This window comes from Gymnogyps californianus, chromosome 1 (assembly GCF_018139145.2).
Source record: "Gymnogyps californianus isolate 813 chromosome 1, ASM1813914v2, whole genome shotgun sequence".
Classification (NCBI taxonomy): domain Eukaryota; kingdom Metazoa; phylum Chordata; class Aves; order Accipitriformes; family Cathartidae; genus Gymnogyps; species Gymnogyps californianus.
In genome coordinates, this window is record NC_059471.1 from 191,130,718 (window position 1) to 191,144,384 (window position 13,667).

The 13,667-nt window shown below is 36.8% G+C and overlaps 1 protein-coding gene across 1 annotated transcript in view; it reads left to right on the forward strand.

The window, feature by feature from the left end:
* Positions 1-13,667, forward strand: part of CAPZA2 (capping actin protein of muscle Z-line subunit alpha 2) — a 29,738-nt gene that overhangs the window by 6,623 nt on the left and 9,448 nt on the right. The window contains exons 2-6 of the mRNA XM_050904067.1: positions 7,918-7,981; positions 9,969-10,020; positions 10,738-10,801; positions 11,311-11,517; positions 12,699-12,778. Coding sequence (XP_050760024.1) covers positions 7,918-7,981; positions 9,969-10,020; positions 10,738-10,801; positions 11,311-11,517; positions 12,699-12,778 — 467 coding nt within the window. The remainder of the gene's footprint in view (positions 1-7,917; positions 7,982-9,968; positions 10,021-10,737; positions 10,802-11,310; positions 11,518-12,698; positions 12,779-13,667) is intronic.

Below are 13,667 nucleotides of genomic sequence, written 5' to 3' on the forward strand. Positions count from 1 at the left end.
AGGAAGAGAGTTCTCATTGCTGCAACTGAGGAGCATGGGTGTTGGGCTAACAGAATGTCTTGGTTCTGTATGTGGGAGATGATGCTAGTGGTTTCTTTCTTTGTGAAGTCAGCCATTTCTTATACCTTTTACTTCTCAAACAGAAGTTAATGCTTTTGCTTTTCACTGAATGTAAAATTTTACTACTTTCTCAGTTTTCAATGAGTGACTTTTGCAAGGAAATTCTGAGAATTTTTTTAATGCTTATTATCTGTTGTCTGTCTGATCCATAAGCAAAGTATGCAATTGCTCACCTTCTAAAGGTTTTATGGATAAGATTTACTCATAAATTTACATCAGACCAATGACTGCATTAGACCTTTGTCAAATCATGAGAGATTTCTATTTAGCAAAGGGAGTGCTAGCCTTTAGCATGCTACCCAAAACACTGTTTTGTTTCTTGGGTTGATTACATATGTTGGGGCTTGATCCTACAATGAAATAGGAAGTACCAAAGAATGATACAATTTGAGATACTGATATTTTAAAGCACCCAATGTATAGTCTCCTTTATATAGTCTCTTTTTTTTCTTTCCTTTTTTTTTTTCCTTTCCCTGGTTGTTTGTATTATGAGCTTTCATGTACATACCTGGAAAAAGGACTACTACATTAAAGATAAAAACTTGCAGTAAAGACGCTGCAGGAAGAACGTTCTGTATGACAAATTTGGGACATGTAGCGCTGTCAATAATTTTAGAATCACTTTTGCATGTATGTGGTTTTCTCAGCTTATTTGTTTTCCAGCCAACTACTGAGAAGACATAGGCTTTCAGAGAAATACAGATGTGGGGAAAGATAATATAATGTGTTCTACTGTCTGCATTATAATTACAAGCAAATTTTTTCAGTTCAGAGCTTTTAGTAATTGATGGTGATAGCTGAAGCTAAAGTTTCAGGTTGATCTTGATCCTTTAATGTCTACAAACAAAACATACTTGTTTCACTAATTTGAGACCAGTACAGTTCTTTTAATATGTTTCTGAATTAAAATATGGGAAGTGCATGACAAAAAGGTGTCCAAGTAGATATAGTCAGGAGTAATAAAAGTAACTGCAAAATGACATGGGGGAGATTTGTCTTCTCTAATTTTTTTCTAGACAGACCTGTGTATTACCCAAATAACATACATTGCTTTCATATTCCTTTTTGCTATCTGTACCTGATACAATGACTTTCAGAAGTCCTGTTTTGGCTTTGGTTTTTTTAACCCTTCATCTTAATCTCATGTGTGTGTAAAGCAATTTGTAAGATGGAGACTTTTATAATATTTAGATACACTGCTGCTGAAAGGCCCTAGAGTGAAACAATCAGTGCCTTTCAAAATGGTTATTTTTGTGAAAATAAATCTCATAATCCAAGTCAGTTCTTCAGGTAGAAAGAATGCAGGTAGAATACCTCATGCTGTGTAAGATACTTTTTGCACCACTATTAAGTGCTGGTACTGTTACATACTCTTAAATACTTGTGTATTAAAAATAATTGAGGAAAACACATGTTCTACAGACGCAATGCAGCTTCAGGCATTACTATGAAGGAAATGTCTGTTCAGTCAAAGCCATAGGCATGGAATGTGCCCCTCCTTTCCTGTGCCACAGAACCACATTTTTGCAGTGTTTTCTTCCTCAGCTCTCCCAGAAGCAGAAGTGAATTGAATACTACAGTGCATTTTTCAGTTGAGCTTGGTAGGAAAGCAGTTGCAACACTACTTTTTATATTCATTCCGTCTCTACCAGAGTGACTGTCTTTGCTCCGTGTTTGTGTGAGATGCTGCATGTTTCGGGATGCTTCTTCACTATTTGAAATTATACCCGTGGGTATGGGTGAGATTTCATGAGATGCTGAGAAGAGAGTTTGCTGCTGACATGGGGTAATCGCTTTCTCACCTATACGTTCTCAGTGCTTGTCTGGCTGTTTGAAGGCTTATTCGCCTCACTAAACTGTTAGCAGCAGGAAGCAGTAATTATTTAAAGCTCTCTTGATAAGTGAATTGGTCGGTATGTTCTTGCCATCTTCTAAAGCTATTCTTTAGCTAGATCAATTTGCTTCTATGGATTCTTACATAAATAGATGAGCACTGGTGATAGAAAGGAGTTTGTAAAAATGGATCACGGGTTATTTGGGAGGAGGCAGGGAGATTAGTCCTTTTGGTGACAGCAGCAGCATGGTATTAGGTCAGTTTATGCCACTTAGGATAACACCCCCAGCTCTTTTTTTATTTTAAAAGATGTATTGTAATTGCTGGTGTAACATCCTGGGAAGTATCTAACCTAAGAATTTAATGAGCAGTTGGAGCCAGTAATACCAAGTATCTACCTGTCCAAAAGAGAACCCAATTACATTTTTTTTAAACGTTGAAGGGTTTGCCATCTCAAAAACTATGTTGATGTTTGCAGTACTGACAGATCATCAGGCATTGTATCTTGCAAATGATTAAACCTTAGGCTGTGTTCCTTGATGTGCTACATGTGTCAATGCAAAATTAATTTGACTGATAGAAGATGTCAGAGCAGTTTTGTTGTTCATTAGAAAGTAAAGCTGCATATTGAAAAATAATGGCTCGGCTGAACTCAAAACACGAGTTTGAATCAAACTCAGAATTCAGTAAAACTAGGCAAGTCTTTTGTCCAGTATCACTCCAAGTAGTACATGCAGGATCCCTGAATGACTTGCATGTTATTGTGAGTGTGAATTACAGGGTCTTGAGAAAATTGGAACTTATCTAGTTTGAATTAGCTTAACTGTGTTAATATTTCTGTAACTACAGGCTAATTGTGAGAAACCCCTGTAGCTACCTGTAAATAGAGTTCAGTGGGCCAAGACAAAGCTATTTGCTTAGTTGCCTGCAGAAAGGCTTCCTGAACCAACAAGAACTACGGCAGAAGGCATGACTCTGGGAATAGGGCTTTCTGGACTCTTTACTGTTCCTAGAGCAGAACCAAAGAGCTCCCTTCTCCCAAGTGTGATATCTCATCTACTTTTTTCCAAACATAGGTTCCTGTGAGTGGGAGATTTGTTTTGTTTTATAAGGAAGCAAGGGTGCTCTCAGGAATCCAGAATATAAATGCATGATATACAATGCCTTGCTCCTGCTGTAACACTTTCTATAATCACTGATAAAAGTAACTGCTGGAAGCTCTTTTTTTTTTCCTGTGATTAGCAACGAAGTTGTCTTTGAGTGGAAATGTATTGTGGAGGTCTTCTGTTACTTCCCCCCCCCCCCCCCGCCTCGAAATTTTCATGCAGTTTTTAGGTAAAAAGGGCTTTTAGTATCTACTTCACTATTTCATTTTTATTGCTCTGGAGCAGTAAACTTGAACCTGTTATGAGTGTAGAGGAAGGGTGGTTCTCCCTGCCGCAAGGAGTTCACAGCTGAACTTGAAATAAGTGATGTGTAGGAAAGAGTAAGGGCAACGTATGTGGTTTCAGAGCATCTTGCTTACCAGCACGTTTTTCCTGCGCAGTGTGGCTGTTCATTGAAGGAGTGAGCCGTGAGGGTGTCTGGCAAGTACAGCTGTATTTCAGTTTAGTTAAAAAGGGGAAAAGAAAAGGGGGGGGGGGGAACTGACTTAAGTTTTAATGTCTCTATTATTGTTAGGTGTACCCTAGCTGATTATCAGGAATGAGCATATCTTAGCGGAGCTGACAGTGGCGTGGTGTTGCAGGAGCCTCTGCACTCTGTGAGCATGTATTCATGACCATATATAGGCACATACAGCGCAGAAGGTCGGGCTTTTTCAGTTCCGATGTGCCAGGAACAGGAAGAGTGGTTTGGGGGCATTTGAAGTCACTGCATATAACTTCTTTAAAATAAAACAAACTTCAGAATGTCTCAGACTGGAAAAGGTAGAAAAGTAGAATTTCTCTATGTATCTGATGGGTGTCATGCCTTGAGAGAAATTAGATTGTGAAATAAAGGCAGAAGTATGAAAACGAGGCAGATTTAGCATAACTGACACCATTCTGTACATTGCTACCTCTGTGCTTGTGTAATCTGAAAACTGCAAATACTGTAGTAACTGAGTGTAGGCGTTTGGTGATAGACCAATTGTTTTAATCTGGCAGAAAGAAGAGTTAGGCATTATTATGCCTAATGTCCACGCTCATCACATACAACAAACCGGTCCTTTCCTCTTTCACTAAGCTTCTCAGTCTCAATTTTTACTTTAACTGAAATAGTTTACTTTTATAAAATCATAAAACTTGTAACTGATGTGATGGGTAGCATTTGGCTTCACTTGAACTGAGAAAGTAAATCTCGCTAGCTCTTACCTACTGATATCAGACTTTCATTTAAGTGAGACAGTGACTGGTGTATATGTGAAAATCTGATAAAGAGAACACCTGCAGTGGGCAATGCTTCCCTTCTCAATGTATCAGAGGTCTTTTTTTTTTCTTTTCGTAACCTCGTCTCAGCTTCTATATGATTTGTCCAAATTAATGCTCAAACCTGCACAAAGTCACGTTTCATGAAAACATATTTAGATTGGTTTTATGGATTCAAGGAATTTAATATAGTAAATGTGCAATTCCTTACATAGGCTTGTGGTAAAAGCTGTTTGCAAGACCTGTTTTTTGTGAACCATTGATGATCAAATGTTCTGGATTAGTGAACTCTGAAGTTTATAGTTTCTTGCAAGCTGCTCTGCAGACATTTAACTGAAAACAGTGTCTGTAAATCAAATCTTGGAAACTACATCAATAAAACACTGTCTTAAACTTTAGGTGGTGTTTTGGGAGTAACTAGAGTAATAAGCGGAGAAACCTCAGGTGTTTTCTCAGTCTTGGCTTTTGAGTTTTCTAAAGGAATACTCAACTGTAACCTAATTTTTTGTTACTTGCTGATACATGTATAAGGTTCTCATACTGTGTGTGAAGGTGCAGTTCTCTTGAATGAAAAAGTTTTTGTCATTTAAATGTTTAAAATATTATGTTGTTTCTGTTTTGACTTGTTCAAATCAGTTCTAATCAATTTTTAAAAGTCTCAACGTATTGAATAACCAGCATTGGTTTCAACTGTAATGCATCTGATTGATGTGTTTTCTTAAACAGTTTTCAGCAAAAATAACTTGCTATCTCAACTGGATTATATTGCAGTTGAGTTTTTTGCCTGTCACTTCGTTTTACAAGTAATGTGCCTCTTGTTATATGTGCATTTTAATTTTTTTTATTTGTCCATAAACACCACATTTTATATGGACTGTCTCTGTGTTTAAATTGTGCTTCCTCAAGTGATAGCTGAGCCAGTGGCTTTTTACTGCCAAAAGGGGGAGATGATCATCTCATTGAGGCTCATGAAAGTGTATTCATTTATCCTTCAGTATCAGTCTGGTTTTGGGAAACAGAAACCTCCTTTAGAGAATTTATTTCTGCAAAAACTCAATGGCAATAAAGAAGCCATAAGTACTTTTCAGTTCTTACATGTTACGTGAGACTACTGGATTTAATTCTTTTATATGGGCTTCTTGCATGTATGAGTTGGGGAAATACAGCTTTTTTCAGATACTCATCTCCACAGATAAGTTAATTTGGTTTAACTGCTGAAGAAAAGTGCATTAGTTTTAAATGGGCTTCACAAAGGCAGGTTAGCAAAATGCAGAGAGTGTCTTAGCTGACAGACTCTCAACTTCTGAAGAGTGTCCCTTCATCTAACTTTGAGTTGGGAGTCAGCCTGATAGTCATGCTGAAAGCACAACTAAATACCTGCTTTTAAGTGTGAGGCCTAAATTCCAGTCTGATCCCAGACTCTGTTAATTGGTCATTTGATAAAATGTCCTGGTAATAGACCCTTGGAGCCTGTCTTGCCCTTCTCCTTCATGAGTGCTTTAATAGTACAGTAGGTTAGCTATATTTCACGTCCTTTAGGTTTCTTTGGACTGAGCATTGAGCTGTGCACGCTGTGTACAGAGTGCCCTGACTTCAGCAGGAGAGGTATGGGGTATGTCCTCACTTGGGAAAAGCATGCAGATTAGTGGTTGGGGTAATCTAGCTAATGCAGATGAGTTTACATTCCTTTGGGTCAAAGGAGACAATCCAAGTCATACTTTCTTCTTATCTGGGCAAGTGCTTTAATAAGCTGCCATAGAAGAAGATGCTCTTGCCTCTCTCTGTCTCTTTTGAGAAGAGTAAACCCTGTGGCATTTATCTCAGTATAATGCAAATGTATGCTTACATGGAAAGAGGAGTTCTGATTTAGGTATTTGAGGCAGCAGATAAAGGCTGTCTGCAATCAGAAATGTAGCATTCAGTTCAGAAAGTTGGGAACTGACAGCCTTTCCATTTCCATTAGCCAGCTCTGAGTGGCGGTGTGCTGACTGTTAGTGAGCAGAAAGCTGCCTGGGCTAGTCATTTGGGATCTCATTGAGGTTTGAACGCTGCTAATGAGGCAGCTAAGCACTCTCTCATGGCACTCTCAGCTTGAACCACCTCTCCTGGAGACCGTTGTCTGAAACTTGGGCCTGTCGAGAACCAGGGGCCTGAGCACTGGCTGTGTTGCTACCCTAGACTGCATAAGCTATTTACTCATCAGTTCAAGAGCTCTAGCACACTCAGACAGTTCTTTTGTAGTTCAGATACATATAAATATGTAAATGTAAAGCATTCTTTGGTTATTTTTAGGTATTTGTTAATGGAGTATGTGCTTCTCAAACACCTTAATTTCAAACAGGAAGCCCAGAGTGTGCAGGCACTGAATCTCCCAGCAATTTATTGAAAGTGTTAGAAATGGGAACTAGGGTTCAGGTAGTATCCTGTATTTGAATAGCAGCATCGTATCAAGGATGCAAGAGAGCTTTGAATATCTCCTGAACTTAGATAATTGTAATGTGTGAAGGATAGGAACTTTTGTCAGGTTAAGTTAGGAAACCAACATTTATTTATTTTTATAATGGATGCCCTTAACAGTTTAAGGGGGAAAGAAGAATGAATGAAAGCAAGTCTGGTGAGTGACATTCTGCAAGTCAGGTAATAGTTGAAAAGTTTTAAGGTTGCTTCACATCAAAAAAAGCATTATGTTCCTTTTGCAAGCACATGTGTCTGCAGCTGTGCAGTGAACCAGTTCAGGGAACTGGTCTGAAAAAAAAGAAAAATAACCTTTCTAATTTTGCTCACTGTGCAGTTGTACAAGTGCTTGTGCAAGCAGGAGGAGGGAGAAAGCCAGGGCAGGTGCATGTACTTTTAGTGGAAGTACTGGCTTATGCTGTGTTTTGTCTGCAAGAAGTTGTGGCTGAAGGCAATTGCTTGAGGACTGGCATTAAAGAAGTTCTCCAGGTGTTTTTTTAAACTTTATCTACTGATACTGTGGTACTAAGAGGCCTTACAGGTAGATGCAGGTGAAATTACATGCTTTAGTGTCTACGCAAGTGTTTTTAAGCTTATGTAATCTATCGATTACTGTCTGGCTGCGGGCCTTTTGGAAAGTTTAGAACCATAGGATGTGTAGTAAAATTAGAGGAGAAGCTTTGAAAATTTGCATGTATCTTCATAATGGTTTTTGGCTTTCTTGGAATGTGTGTTGATTCACATGTTGATTCACATTCACATGTTGAATGTGTGTTTTCATGGACTGAAAGTTGAAATAGATTGTGAATATATTATTGATCTTATTTTTTTATATTAATCTTTTTGCCAGTAATACAAAATATGAGTGACTCAATTTCTCTGTCTGCTTCCATCACATGTAATCTCCTCTATTCTGTTTGAAGAGCCGGAACTTTATATTCTCTGTTTCTAACAGAGTAGTTTAAATACTGTGAACAAATATATGAAACAGTGGGAGTTGTACAATTTCATGTCTGGGTATTAAAGCTATATAATGCATCATTGGTTTCAATAGGAATGAATACAAGTATATACAACCACATAATTGTTTTTGTATTTAAGGTGCGTATAGCAGCAAAATTCATAATTCATGCTCCTCCTGGGGAATTCAATGAGGTGTTCAATGGTGAGTATGTCTGCTCTGTCCTTTCCTTTAAGACATCTATATCCAAAATTGTATTGCCGATTACTCTCCTGAATTTCATGTAGCTTATATTTTAGCAGCTCACTTGCTGTAAGAGCTGGTTTTGTAGCTTGGCATAATAAGCTTTGCAGTCACAAGACAGCTCGGAGTTTAAATGCAAAAGGGGGAAAGTACCACTTTTCTTTGTGATGTGAGAATGAGCTTTCTTTCTGTTTTTAATCAGTCATGAATTAATAGCTGCTGGGGTTTTCGTTTAGAAGACACATGTACTCTTTTTTTCAGTCTTTGATAGACAATTACATTTTTCAACAGAAATTAAACTAGCTGAAATTAAAATGGTCTTTTTTAAGAAGGCATATCATTACGAATACTTAACCTTGAATATACAAAGGACTACTGCTTAATACCAGTTGTGGAAAGAATATTAATCTTCTCCAAACATTTTTAACCATTAAATTCTGGGCACACTTAATTTTACTGAGTGTATTGGTAAACTGAAAGGAAACTTGAAATCAGCTTCTCTCAACTATTGTTGCCTGAACTTTACCTCAGATGTTATTTTTCTTTAAAAATTGTTGTGTTTGTCTTGCATCAAGATATGTGGGCATACATATTGTATAAGGTGGCATATGTTTTGTAGCTGTAGCTTACAAATATCTCTAATACTATTTAAGTAAAGAAGTTTAGTATACTTCACTTTTAGTCAGTGTCAGGCTGGAGAGAGCTTAAATTTGTTAAAGAATGTAATGTTTTTAGAAGTGCCTTGTTCTTCAGTTAAGCTGTGACCAGCTGATTATTATTTAAACTTAGCTTGTACTGCATTTGTGAAATGAACTGTTGGTGAGCAGCTCATTAACCCAGCTCCCTGAAGGTTAATACAATTTCTTATAGCAGTACTGCTGTAAACTTTATTGTTAAGCTAGTTCATAGTTGGAACTACCTGCCCAATAACGGAGTATAGTATGTTTGAAAACACATAACAAAGCGTTTGATCGTAAATGCGTGACCAGTGTTCAATGAGATTCAGACTGACTTCTTAAAAAAGGGAGAGAAAGCTTTAAATTCCAATTCTGTAAATTGTGATTTTGTTTGTTTGGTTTGGCGTGGATTTTTTGAGTTTGTGGGGTTGTTTTTTTTTCATTTGGGGTGTTTTGTTGTTTTGTGTTTTGGTTTGGGGATTTTTTTGTTGTTGTTGTTGGTTTTGGGTTTGTTTTTAAAGAAAAAATACTTCACATATATCCCAGATTATTTTTTTTTCACTTGAATGATACCTTGGGAATCCTTAGAAGAGTTTAAAATGTTATAGCGAGACTAATGATCAGTTAGTTAATGATCAGTGCATTAAATTGTTATTAAAATAGTGCCTAGTAAATAATAAGCCAGTAAGTCAAGTACATAAATAACAATTTACTGCATAGGAAATATGAAGTCATTCTGAGGAGAGTATTGACTTTATTGTATATTCATGTTTCTTGTACGATGGTAGGAGAAATGGTGTTGTGATATATTGTGCTCTGACTACTGTCATTAAGGAATGAGAGCAAAAATGGTAAGGCTTAAAAAATAAGTACAACATACCATATTAGTGTCATCAAAATACAGTAACCGCTACCATCAATACAGTGTGAGAGATATGGTAGTTTACGTCTTAAAAGTGAACTCATTTGAATCCTGCGCTGTTCTCTTTCAGAACTTCTCTAAAAACTAGTTTGACAGATTCCTAGAGCTGTCACACAGCCTGTAGAATATGGCTTATCTGCTTACCAGATTGTGTTGGAAGGGATCCATTTCCATACTACTCGTATTTTGTTCAGTCAAAATTATGAAATAAGAAGCAATAAATTTCCTACCTAGTCATCTGTATGGGGTGGTTTGGGTTTTTTGTTTTGTACAGTCTGTTGACATTTGTTATGTGACTGAAACAAGTTTGAGTTAACTGTACTTTTATGTTGTAAATATCTCCTTTCAGATGTTCGGTTGCTGCTTAATAATGACAATCTTCTCAGGGAAGGAGCAGCCCAGTAAGTACCAGATGCCACATACTCAGTTGCATAAAAGCAGGATGTTTTTCAGTAAGACTTTCACTGTCAGTAAGTGATTCATTTAAAAAGATGTGTGCTTGGCAAGTAAAACCGTATTATGTGTGTTGTGCATCTTTGATCAAGATTAAATTATTGACAGAGGAGAGATCTGTATTGTATCCTAATGATTAGAACAATTGTTTCGAAAATGGGTGACCTGGATTTTGGAACTCGTCTCCAGTTTTTTGGATTTCATTTTCCATTTCTTGGTGTATGTTATAGGCACTGAACATCTGTAAGATACCACTTCCTTAGACCCTACTTTTATATCGAAACGTTATACCTACTGTATTTTATGCCAGAATTAGTTTCATCTGTAAGAACGGAGATGTCTGGCTTAGTAGGTTGGATCCCTGTGGAATTTAAACTTTATCTGTTCCTCCAGTTTCTATGGGTTACTGTAAAGTTTATGTGTTTGTCTGTGTCAGGTTACTTTTGAACATAAATCATTGTGTAATGGTGGTTGGAATCTGTAATATGAGCACTGAATGAACCAAGGTGATTCCAAGAATTTGGGCCTGCTAGATAATGAAGCATTGATACCATTTTTTGATGTATCATTGCCCAGATTATTAGCTATTATTTAAATCTCTTACAGCTACTAAGGGAAAAGATTGTGCTTGATGCAGGCTTTTGGTGTTTTTTTTTCTCTTGTAGTGCATTTGCACAGTACAACTTGGACCAGTTTACTCCAGTAAAAATTGACGGTTATGATGAACAGGTATGAATACAATGAAATACTTGCAGTGTTCCTTAAACTGTTAAAGATGTTCTGGTATTGGAACATATCTTGGCAAGAAAATGGAAAAAAAAAAAAAAAAAAGGCATCTTCCCCCATATAGAGATTATGGGCCTCCAATAGTACTGGTTCCATAAGTTAATCGTTTAGGACATCTAAAGAGCTTGACATTTCAGTCTGTGTTGTTGGCCTGAATTCAGTCAGACCTGATTTGGAGCTGTAGAAACCATTTGCTCCATCTTTAGTACTAGAAGACATGAATTTCTATATTGCATTGTTTGTTGCAGTACAAGGGTAAGATTCAGGATTTTTTGTCTGAGTCAGTGTGTCATGTTAGCCTCATCCTCTCTTGCTATATGCATATTTTGTTTAAAATATGAGTCTTTAGATATGAATAAGCTCCAGTTAAATGTAGGATATAACTAGATTTGGCATGGTATTTTTTTTCTCTGTATTCAATAGCAAATGTTAACTAAAATTTTATAATACAGGTTTTGATAACAGAACATGGTGATTTAGGAAATGGAAAATTTTTGGATCCCAAGAACAAGATTTCTTTTAAATTTGATCACTTAAGAAAGGAGGCTACTGATCCTAGACCCCATGAAGTTGAAAATGCCATAGAATCCTGGAGAAATTCGGTTGAAACAGCAATGAAAGCATATGTGAAAGAACACTACCCAAATGGTGTCTGCACAGTAAGTACTAAATTGTATAACCACTGTACCACTATAGATAGTTACAATTTTTTTTTTAGATTTCTATTTGTAAACCAGGAAGATAGGCAGCTTCAACTGTAAAGAATTTAGTCCTGTCAAGGGTTCATACAGGGAAATGAGGGAAAGCTTCAGAAGTTTAATATTTCAGCTATTGGATTACTAGTGGGTGGTTTCTGCAGGTCATAGTGAGGACTTACCTCTCAGTTCTGAAGAATTTTTATTTAAATTTTGTAAACCATTAAGACCTTCTGTAGACTACTGCAGGTTGATCCCGTTGATCCTGGCTACCTGGCTGGTTACTTTTAAAAAAAATTAAAAATCCATAAGATACAAATGTCTGTCTTGGCTTGGTTTACTGACAAAACTGTCAGTAAAGCAAACTGTTTTCTCTCCATCACATCTCCTATACATCGAAGTGCTATATTCTTACCACCAGAATCAGTGGGTTCTGATGGCTTCTTAAAGTAAAACCTCTCAGTCTGGACTGAAATAGCATTCATTTGCTGTTAGGAGCCCTATGAGTATTTAAGGTTTAGCAAACTGATCTAACGATAGCTGTCCTGTGCTTTGTATTAACCTGATGGAAATATTAACTGGGGGGGGGAATCAGTTGCTGAGTTAACAAGTTGAATTGGATTCCCAGGCTGTCAGATGAATTCCAGCTTCTGTAAAGGAAACCAAATTGCATGTTCATTGAGATAATTTTTAATAGTATTTGATTTTAGGGGATAAAGCTGAACAGAGGACCAAACCCACCCTTTTTAATCACCTTTTCGCTAGTCTGTAAAGGCTTAAATCATCATTTAGTTGTAGAATAACTGGTATCTGAAACCCAGCTGGTAATATGTATTGTCACAGCAGTCACTGCTATAGGCTTAAAATCCCTATAGTTGCAGAAAAATGAGTTCACAGTATATAAAATTTCAGTTAAGATGCTTGACCTTCAGATTTTCTAATCTTAAATTTTTCTGCATTGTAATATACGTTTTAATGTTTCATGTACTGAATATTATGTAAGAACCATAGTGGTTATAAAATTAAATTTTACAGTTTATGTAACGATAATAGAACTAGCTATCTCTAAGCAGTTTGAGCAAGGCAGATACTGAAACTTTAACTCTGGGTTTTTTTGTTTGTTTGTTTTTTGATTTCTAATTAAGGTGTATGGTAAAACAATTGATGGACAGCAGACCATTATTGCATGCATAGAGAGCCATCAGTTCCAAGCAAAAAATTTTTGGTAAGTTTCTCTATGGATGCAAATACAGTAAAATACCGCAAACTGAATAACTGCACTAGTGCCATTACACTGATAATCCTTAGTTCAGAGAAGGAGGTGCACGCACATCTTGCATGTGACTTTTTTCTCCCTCCACCCCACCCCAAGTTTTTCTGCCAAAACTACGTAGAAATCTCTTCCTTTGTGGTAAGTAAAATGGCATACTGCATGTCTGTATCTCCTTTGCAGAACTTTGGGAACTTCATAAAATTCCTTATGACTCTTCCAGTTTATCACACCGGCATCAATATCCATGCCTGTGTTCCCTCATACAGTTGCTTCTGCTTGTGTTGCTTCCTTTGTGACTGATAGAATAAAACCAGCTCCTTTTAGTTTGCATGTCTCGGAGAAAGAAGGTGACAAAAGATTAATTTACTGTAGGACTTGAATCATTAATTTTTGGGTGAGGTAGATAAAGGTGATCTTGGATGAAATGAACTCTTATAAACTGCAGCCTGATTTTTTTTCTACCTAACCGTGAAAGCAAGTTTGTTGGATGATAGAAAACCAATATGTGCCAAAGAAAAATGTTCTATGAATTTCTGAAATACTATCAGCATAGCAGGATAGATGGTTTATTAAAGAATGTGAAAGAAAAGGAAGGACAATTAATATCTTACAAAACATCTTAAGTCAGCAGAGGTAAATAAAGTAATGACACATTGTTTTTAACTTAGAGCATTTCATAAAGAAGGATCTTTCTGAACTTGAACTCTTTTTATTGGAGTAGCATCTTAAGGATAAAAAAGATATCCCAGAGTGGAAACATTGTGGTCATCTTAACTTCAGGAACCACAGTGTGACTAAGAAGCAAACAAATCTGTTAGCTAGTCATTGAATCCCGTGCATC